Below are 10,848 nucleotides of genomic sequence, written 5' to 3'. Positions count from 1 at the left end.
TGCTATTTCATATATTGAGAGATATTCCTGCTCATCCAAATGTAAAAGTGTACGTGTATGCGGATGATATTGCCTTTTTCTCTTTTGCACGAGATGTTCATTCCTTATATCAGCTATTGCAAGCCTACTTGAATGCCCTTGAAGTTTGGCTCGGTAAAGTAAAATTAATTCTCAACGTGAAGAAATCCTCAGTACTCCTTTTCCAACCGGTAAACCCTCTTTATATCTCCCTTGCGTATTGTGGTTCACAAATCCCACAGGTTGAATCCCTAAAGTACTTGGGTGTATTATACCACTCCCAATTAGCCTGGCGGCCTCAGATCAAAAGTAGTTGCCTGAAAGGTGAGCGAGCCCTTGGTCGCCTGATTCGAATTAGCCAAAATAAATTCGGTATGCGTAGAGATACTCTTTTGTTTCTCTATAAAACTTATTTGAGACCAATTCTGGAGTTCGGCTGTGTTCTTTTCTCGGGCAGTCCTAAATACAAACTACGGCCTTTGTTGCTACTGGAGAGGCGCGCTTTACGACTATGTTTGGGGTTGCCAAAAACAGTTTCAAATGTAGTCCTCTATTTAGAGGCCCGTGTACGTGACTTGAACTCTCGATTTGAGCTGCTCACTGTGCGGACCTTTTTCGAGTACTGGAATCTCTGTCTGGAGTGGCTTCTCCCATTTTTATTACACACCAAGCTGCAGTTTCTAGATTATCATTGGCCGCAATATAAGTAATCACAATTTGTATTTACTCAGTCCTTGCTGTCCAAAATTGCTGTTTCGCTTATGTCAGTAAGACGTGTTTGCAATGTTCAAGCTACTTCCGCACTGTGCTTTGACAGGTCGTTGCCATCTAATGCAAACCACTTGACTAACACGGTAATAAAGGGACACCTTGAAGATTATCTATTACAATATCCACGACACGTAGCTATTTTCACAGATGCCTCACTACGAAATAAAAAAGCAGCAATATGGATTTACTCCCAAGCACTTGATTTGAATTTTTCTGTACGGATCCCTGATTACACACCATTATTTACTGCTGAATTGCTTGCAATTGGTTTGGCCCTTCAAAAAGTTCTCGGTAATGTTACTCACGTAATCATACTCTCTGACTGCCTGTCAGTCTTAGCAGCATTGGAAAGCCCGAAAATGCGTTTTTTGAAACAAACTCTGCTGTTTTTCCTTCCGATACATTTACAGGAAGTACGTTTTCAGTGGGTTCCGGGACACTGCGGCATCGCATCTAATACAATGGTGGAATATTTAGCAAATTCAGCTCTCAATGGGCCTGTTGCAGATGTTGTAGGCAATATTATCGTGCTAAATATATCCCGTTTTGAACGGTTTAAACGTTAAACTCCTTGAGCCATGAGCCACTCCTTGCGACTACGGATTTTGACCATTTCAATTTCCGTTGGAATGTCCGATGTTCTACCTCGAGGCAATGTGAGGTCTCCATGACGCTCATGCGTTGTAGAATTCCTTCCCTCAATCTTTATTTATGTCGCTCTGGATCCACGCCGTCGAATCTTTGTGCGTCATGTAATGACGTGGAAACAATTGAGCATTACATCGTCTCCTGCACAGGTATGCTACTCACAGAACAAATTATTTAGAAATACCTCTTGCTCGCCTAGGATTGCCATTTACAGTTCCTGTCCTCCTCTCCTTTGGTGCAACCGTCAAAGGGTATGCCCTAAGACCGGTGTGTGACTTACTTCATAATTATAATATTGCTACTGGAAGATTTGTGTGTTAGCGCTGATCTGTCTGAACTGTATTTGTTTCTTATTATTATTATATTTAGTAATTTACAATTTTATTTCTTTTTCTTTGCTTTCTATTACATCGTTTCAAAATTTCAAACTATTTCAGCAACACTAGCTTCTAATTATTAGGTTATCGATCATACAGTCAAATCGGCATTATCAAAAATATTATGACACCTACAACGAATTCTGGACAATCCGCCACTGTGGGTATGTGCCATTACAACGAGGGAGAAGAAAAAGAAGAAGGTTGACGCTGCTGTGCTTCTGTGCTTTGTGTGCTGTGTTATCCTGGACAAACCTTCGTGCACTAACCTTGCCGCGTATCAATATTATAAATATATATACATTTACATATATATATATATATATATATATATTTATATATATATATATATATATATATATATATATATATATATATATATATATATATATATATATATATATATATATATATATATATATATATATATATATATATATATATATATATATATATATATATATATATTTATATATATATATATATACATCATAACCATTAACATCAGCCTGACTATACCCACTGCAGGGCGAGGGCCTCTCCCATATTTCTCCACTTAACCTGGTTCTGTGCTAGCTGCGTCCACTTGACCTCAGCGAACTTCTTAACCTCATCCGCCCACTTAACTTTCTGCCGCCCCCTGCTACGCTTTCCTTCTCTTGGAAACCAGTTTGTTACACTAAGCGACCATCGGTTATCCTCTCTTCGCACTACATGTCCTGCCCATGCCCATTTCTTCTTCTTAATTTACACTAGAATGTATGTAACTCGACGTATTTCTCTGATCCACTCTGCACGCTTCCTATCTCTTAATGCTACCCCTACCATTGTCCGCTGTCCTCAGCTTAAGTGGAACTCTCTTGGTTAGCCTCCACGTTCCAGCCCCATAGGTGAGTACAGGTAAGATGCAACTGTTGTATACTTTCCTTTTGAGCGATATCGGTAAGCTGCTACTCATAATCTGCGAGTGCTTGCTAAATGCGCTCCATCCCAATCTTATTCTTCTTGTTATTTCTTTTTCATGGTGCGGATCTGCGGTTACTACCTGTCCTAAGTAGACATAACCGCCTACTACTTCCAGTACTTCGCTACCTAATGTAAACTGCTGTTACTTCCCGAAGCTGTTGAACAATACTTTAGTCTTCTGCATATTGATTTTCAAGCCTACCTTTCCACTTTTCCTGTCTAGGTCATCAATCATTATTTGCAGTTCATCCCCCGAGTTGCTTAGCAAGGCAATGTCATCAGCAAATCGCAGATTACTGAGGTATTCTCCATCTACCCTTATCCCTAACTGCTCCCATTCCATGTATCTGAATACTTCATCTAAGCAGGCTGTGAATAGTACTGGGGGGTTTGTGTTTCCTTGCCTAACATCTTACTTTATGGGAATTTTGTTGCTTTCTTTATGCAAAACTATCGTTGCTGTGTAGCCACTATATATATCCTCCAGCACTTTCACGTACGGCTAGTCTACCCCCTGATTTAGCAATGCCTGCATCACCGCCGATGTTTCAACTGAGTCAAATGCTTTTTCGTAATCAATGAATGCTATGTATAAGGGCTGGTTATATTTCGAACATTTTTCTATCACCTGATTGATGGTATGGATATGATAGATAGTAGAGTACCGTTCCCGAAAACCTGCTTGATCCCTTGCTTTGTTGCAGTCTAAGGTTGTCCTGATTCCATTAGCGATTACCTTAGTAAATACCTTATACGTAACAGACAGTAAGCTGATTGGTCTGTGATTTTTAAGGTCCTTATAGTCGCCTTTTTTTATGAATGCGAATAATGTTTGCATTCTTCCATGGTTCCGGTACCGTCGATAACACCAGGCACTGTGTATAAATGGTGGCCAGTTTTTCTAGCACGATATCCCCCCCGTCTTTTAGCAAATCTGTAGTTATCTGATCCTCTCCAGCTGATTTCCCCCTTTTCATAGTTTCTATTGCTTTCTTAACCTCGTCCTTCGTCACTGGTGGAACGTCTGACTGTTTTTCTCTACCGCCAATCTCGTTACGGCCCTGACTACTTTGGCTGCTGTTGAGATCTGTATAGAACTCCTCGGCTACTTTGACTATCTTGTCCATATTCGTGATGACGTTCCCCTCCTTGTCCCTTATCGCATACATCTGGTTTTTGCCTATGCCCAATCTCTTCTTTACCGCCTTAAGGCTTCCCCCGTTCTTTACAGCATGCTCAATTTTCTCCATGTTATACGTCCTTATATCAGCCACCTTAGGCTTATTGATTAGCTTTGATATCTCGGCCAATTCGATCTGCTCTGTTCGATTGGAAGCTTTCATACTCTGGCGTTTCTTAATCAAATCTTTCGTCTCCTTAGATAACTTATCGGTATCATCTCTAACTACCCTGCCGCCTACTTCTACAGCACACTCAGTAATGATATCTGTGAAGTAATTGTTCATTGCTTCTAGGGTAATGTCATCCACTGTTAGAGCTGAATATCTATACTGTAGCGGGATCCTGAATTCTTCTGCCCTCACCCTCACCGCTAATTCATTGATGGGTATCTTTCTTACTAATTTGTTGCGTTCCTTCTTCAGATTTAGGCTAATTCAGGACCTCACCATCCTGTGGTGACTGCATCGCACTTTCCCAATTGCCTCTACATCTTGCACAACGGCGGGGGTTGAACACATTGTGAAGTCAGTTTCATTTTTAGTCTCCCCGTTAGGATTTTTCCATGTTCATTTCCGGTTCTTCCGTTTGCTGAAGAAGGTATTCATGATTCTTAAGTTATTGCACTCTTCAAACTCAACTAGTAACTATCCCCCTGCTATTCCGACAACCAATGCCATAGTCACCTACTGCCTGGTCTGCTGCCTGCTTTTTCCCTACCTTGGCATTGAAGTCGCCCATTAGTACAATATACCTAGCCTTTACTTTTCGCATTGCCGATTCTACATCTTCGTAGAAGCTTTCAATTGCATGGCCATCATAACTACATGTAGGTGCATAGGCCTGTACAACCTTCAGTTTATAGCGCTTATTAAGCCTAATTACGATGACCGCCACCATCTCATTAATACTACAGAATTCATCTATACTACCCGCTATATACTTATTGACAAAGAAACCTACTCCTAGTTGTCGCATCTCTGGTAAGCCTCGATAACACAGTACATGCCCAACATTCAGTACAGTATATGCCTCATTCGGCCTCCTAATGTCACTAAGCCCTATAACATCCCATTTCATACCTTCTAGTTCCTCTAACAGCACTGTTAAGCTAGCTTCACTAGCTAGGGTTCTAACGTTAAACGTTGCCAGGGTCAGTTTCCAATGGCGGCCTGTCCAGCGGAGCCAGAAGTTTTTGTCACCCCCTGCCGCGTCACAGGTCTCACCGCCGCCGTGGTCAGTTCCGCAGCCGCTGGTGACTGCGGGCCGGGGTTTTATGGAGCTTATCATGAGAGGTTGCGGCCAATTACTGCACCAGGGTGGCCAACTCCTGTTTTGGTGAGGGCGTGCGTTGCCGGAGGTGTTCACCGGCATCAGGTCGCACCCCAAACATGTTTATGCAATTCCATCGAAACGCGGATTTTTTTTTCTTTTTTAATCCGGTGAAGAATGGCGCGGCACCGGGATTTGAACCCCGGTCCTCTTGCATGCGAGGCGGATGTGCTACCTCTACGCCACGGCTTTATATATATATATATATATATATATATATATATATATATATATAAAGGGCACGGCAGCTGGGATTGCGCACAGATGGATAATCCGCTTGTCTTCCTCGTGCAGATCATCGCCAGCCTGCTGGTGATACCGTCAGGATGCCAACAACCACGTCAGCATTTCCAGCCCGAACATGTGCAAGTGCTACGGAACGACAATTTTGCAACGCCCCCGGTCCTACGATCCACGGACGAATTTTGGCACCTACCATCACCAACGACTAGCGGCAGCGACTGTGTGGCCTTCAAGCCATGCGGAGCGGCGCTGCAAGCTTCCTGGACTATAAAAGACTTGACCGAAGGATTTCGAACCAAAGGGCACGGCAGCTGGGATTGCGCACAGATGGATAATCCGCTTGTCTTCCTCGTGCAGGTAAGAAAGCGCTTTGGGAAATGTTTTCGATCTAGCGAACGTTGCCTTGTTGTGCTGCCGTGCCCTGCGGTACTTCTTGACACAGTGTGCGATGTGGTGCATGTGATGAAATTGTTACTGCTTGCGGGTGACGTTGAGAGTAATCCTGGGCCTGACATGACAGAACTTTCGCAACAGTTACAGAATATAGCAGATGACATAAAGACAATAAAAGAAGAAAGGTTAACATCAATAGACAACAAACTAGAACGTCTTACTCTCCTTGAAGACAAACTTTCGTCATGTACCGATCATATTGCCAATCTTCAACAGGTCGTATTATCTCTGGAATTAAAGCTAGACGATCTTGAGAATCGCTCCAGAAGATCAAATCTTATTATTTATGGCATCCCTGAAAAGGAAGAAGAAAATAGCGAATCCCTGGAGCGAACTGTAAATGAAGAAGTTTTGAAAGAATCCCTAAAAATGGAAGAAGTTGCAATAGAACGCATTCACAGACTAGGTAGACCAACGGAAAACAAAACAATGCCTGTAATACTAAAGCTTCTAGATTTCAGGGAAAAAACGAACATTTTGCGCAACTGTCACAAATTAAAGGGCACCGAGTTTACCATAAGTGAAGATTTTTCGCTTCGTGTCCGCGAAATCAGAAAAAAGCTATGGAAATACGGGAAACCAAGAAAAGATCGCGGCGAAAAAGTGTCGCTGGTTTACGACAAACTAAAAATAAACGGTGAACTTTATTTTTGGGACAACGAAAATTGTGAAGTGTTACCAGTTGCAGCTCCTCCAGTTACACCTTCACTAACCGAGACAAAAAACCAAAACACAGGTACACGGACTCTACGCTCGCGCCGTCCACAGCGTCCCAAATAACCTTCGTGAACATTAATGCGCGTAGTATTATCAATAAGGTCGGTCCCCTAGAATCCTTATTATTAGGTTTAAAGCCAGAATTCATGGCGATAACTGAAACATGGCTAACAAAAGAAATTAAAGACTTTGAAGTAATTCCCCCAAATTATTCCATATCACGCAAAGACAGGCCGACGCGGGGCGGAGGCGTGGCATTATTGATAAGAAAAGATATAAGATTCCTTACGTTACCTGAAGTTGAAGGGGTAGAAGCTATCTTTTGCAAACTCTGCTTTTCTGATTCTACCATCGTTGTTGGTTGCGTCTATCTTAGTCCTTGTTCTGATCCTATCATACTCCAATCATTGTATACGTATATGCAACATCATGTTAAGGGGGCGAGACTAATACTTTTAGGTGATTTCAATCTTCCTGATATTAACTGGAACACCCTGCACCATAATTCACCTTGCGCCGATGTTGTTTTTGATATAATGCTTTCTTTTAACCTTTCGCAAATCGTAACAGAACCCACACGTGTACAAGGAACCAGCTCCAACATTCTAGATTTAGTTTTCCTGAGTAGTCATTTCCCCTGTCAAGAAGCCAATGTGGAAATTTTAAATGGCCTGTCTGACCACAAACTAGTAATGTGTTCTGTCCCGCATCACTATAATGCACCTTGTTTGCAATCAACAATAACGTATCCCGACTACAACCGAGCTGACGACACTACCATACTTGATACTTTATCGCACGAACTAACATCATTTCAACATCTCTCGGATGACATACACACTGATATAGAAACATTGTGGCAGAGATTTAAAAACGTTGTGTCATATTGCATCACTAATTATGTGCCTACCAAGACTAAGAGAATACGCAAACGTAATCCATGGATAACTCGAGCCGTAATTCATGCCAAACGAAAAGTTCGACGACTGAAAAAAGTGCAGAAACGCCATCCATCACCGAGAACAATTGAAAAATTAACCTTGGCTATCACTGATTTGAAATCCAAAATAAAAACAGCTAAAACATTTTACTTTACTAATACGCTGACTCGCTTCTTAAAAGATGCTCCCCAAAAGTTCTGGCGTCACCTGAGCCCTAATTCAAGAAATGAAAACCAAGCTTCTCCAGACGAAAACCGAAATATTGCAGCCGCGCTGAATAACTACTTTACTTCTATCTTCACTACAGACAACGGAACTACGCCTCGTACTAATTTTTGCTCCGGAAATTACCTAGAACCCCTTACCGTAACAGAAACAGGTGTCTTAAACCTCTTACTAAACTTGGACACAAAAAAAGGATCAGGGCCTGATGGAATCTCTAACATCTTCTTGCGTAGATATGCCGAATGGGTAGCAAAATTTTTGGTGGTACTCTTTAACAAGTCGTTGTCAGCGCACACCCTTCCTAAAGAATGGAAAATAGCTAAAGTGACACCTATACATAAAACAGGAAGCAAATCAGATCCCTCGAATTTCAGACCAATTTCACTAACCAGCACAGTATGCAAACTACTAGAACACATTATCTTAAAACACATAACAACCTACTTAGAAGAAAATCAAATTTTAACACCTCTTCAGCACGGTTTTCGGAAAGGAGTTTCTACAGTCACACAACTAATCGAACTTACACATGACATATCCTTCGCCATTGATCAGCAGAAACAAATCGACCTAATTTTCTTAGACTTTTCTAAAGCTTTCGACCGTGTATCACACTCTAAACTTATTATGAAACTAACTGCAACCTTTGGAGCTGGCCCCATAGTAGATTGGATTGTTGACTACCTGACTGACCGTACTCAATTCGTCGAAATTAACAACGCGAGGTCCGAAACAGCCAATGTAACATCCGGTGTACCACAAGGCAGTGTTCTGGCCCCAGTATTATTTTTAATTTTTATAAATGACTTACCTACTAGTGTTTCTCAAAATATTAAACTTTTCGCCGATGACTGTGTACTTTACCAGGAAATTAACTCTGTCAATGACCATATAACTTTAAATAACGCCCTAACAGCAGTGACAAAGTGGTGTGAAGAATGGCAAATGACTATTAATGTTAAAAAATCAGTTACTTTATCCATAACCAGAAAGTAACATCGATCAGTTTTTCAGTACACATTAAACAACATTCCCCTTGCCTCGGTTTCCGAATATAAATATTTAGGCATAACACTGACCTCTGATTTCAGATGGGATTCTCATGTTAACATTGTCACATCAACCGCCTTAAAACAGCTATTTTTCATTAACAGACGCCTTAAACAAGCACCATCGGAAACAAAGCTACTCGCCTATAAGACATTTGTCAGGCCAGTTCTAGAATATGCCAATGTTGTCTGGTTCCCTTTCACTAACAAGCTTACTAAACAGATAGAAGCAGTACAGAGGAAGGCGGTCAGATGTATATATAACAAACACAGGTTGACAGACTCACCAACAGAACTACTCAAACAGGCAGGACTACTAACCCTTCAAAACAGAGCAAAACTAGCGCGCCTTAAAACCATGTACCAGCTAATACACAATCACTTAAAAATCGACACTTCAAGATACATATCAAAATCACAAACAAGACAAACACGTAATAATCAAGCTCACACTCTAAACGAGTTTTCATTCCGTACTGACACTTTCAAATATTCATACTTCCCTCGTGCTATACGCGAATGGAACACCTTACACGCATCCATTGTTAATAATTCATCATTAAATGCTTTTAGTACATGTGTGAAACATAAGCTACTTACATCTGACTAATTACTGTGTTCTTATGTCATTACGAATTTTTCTCCTTCCGTTTGTGTTTCACTTGTCGTATTATTTGTCCGCGAAAATCTTGTCATACGCTCCTCAGTCTGTCTTATTGCTATAGTATAATTTGTTATGCATAATTTTGGTATCATATTCTTTCATGTACTTGATTAATTACCATTACTATATTTTGTACCTCTGTATTTTTATGCCCTTCCTGTTACGATCCCTGATGGGATTAACAGTATCGAATAAATAAATATATATATAGAACGTATTGTAGAACGTCGACGGAAGATGAAGAACGGTCGGGTAGATCGGTGAAGAAATAAGAAGAGCAAGCGCAGAGGGACGATTGTACGCTTCGCCGCAGTCCTGTTTGGCCCGATCCCTGTAAACAAAACCCCCGTGCGTACAAAGCACGTAACATCTTGGTGAGAGGTGCTTGGGTAGCGACCACGGAGCGTTTCATCTACCGAAGAAGCCGTAGACTTGCTGGCCGGCCACCAATGCCATCAGACATGACTGAAGACGGCAGTACCGAGCAGCCAGGATCATCCACGGCGAACGACTGGCTCCATTATCGAGAGCCGCGTACGTTTTTCGGAAAAGCTGAGGAGGACGTTGATGAGTGGCTGAAACACTACGAAAGAGTGAGTAAATACAATCACTGGAACGCCGCTACTAAGGTGGATAATGTGGTGTTCTTTCTTGCCGCCACTGCCTTTGACTGGTGCGATAATCACGAGGATTCATTAATTACATGGGCTATCTTTATAAGCGAAATCAAGAAAAATTTTGGGGATGAACCTTGCAAAGAAGAAGCGCGCTGAACAAAGTTTGTTTCACCGGGCGCAAATACCCGGAGAAACTTGTACTGCATATATCGAAGCCATCTTAAAGCTATGCAAACTCATCAACCCCACTATGCTTGAAGAAGAAAAATCGGTCACCTCCTGAAAGGAATAGCGGAAGACGTTTATAATTTTCTTATTAGCAAAGAGAACCTCAGCACCACCGCTGATGTTGTAAAGCATTGTAGAACATTTGAGGCTCTCAAGCTGCGACGAATTACACCAAAATTGGAAGACTGGCCAATATCACCTCTGTAGCCAGTGATGAAGCCTCTCCTCAGTTTCCATGGCTCATATGATACGAGAGATTGTGCGCGAGGAATTGTCAAGATCTAGGGACGCCATCTGTGTTGAAGAATATGTGCGGCAGAGTTGTGCACCGCAAGCAAATGTTGCCGCCCTGTCAACTACGTGGGTTCAACCTAGCGCCGCTTCGCATATGGACGATCAGCGCAGCTGTACTCAACGTTA

The 10,848-nt window shown here is 41.7% G+C and overlaps 1 protein-coding gene across 1 annotated transcript; it reads left to right on the top strand.

The window, feature by feature from the left end:
* Nucleotides 1-5,525: 5,525 nt before the first annotated feature.
* LOC146209599 (uncharacterized) lies at nt 5,526-6,935 on the top strand (the record flags this gene model as incomplete). The annotated part of the gene is made up of 1 exon (XM_084580603.1): nt 5,526-6,935. A coding segment is annotated over one exon (1,242 nt), but the record flags the coding sequence as incomplete, so codon positions are not given.
* Between the last annotated feature and the right edge of the window lie 3,913 nt (nt 6,936-10,848).

Source organism: Amblyomma maculatum, chromosome 1 (genome assembly GCF_055883805.1).
Source record: "Amblyomma maculatum isolate TAMU_Amacu chromosome 1, ASM5588380v1, whole genome shotgun sequence".
NCBI lineage: Eukaryota > Metazoa > Arthropoda > Arachnida > Ixodida > Ixodidae > Amblyomma > Amblyomma maculatum.
The sequence above is the reverse complement of the archived record's forward strand: the minus strand, read 5'-3'. Positions and strand labels throughout refer to the sequence as shown.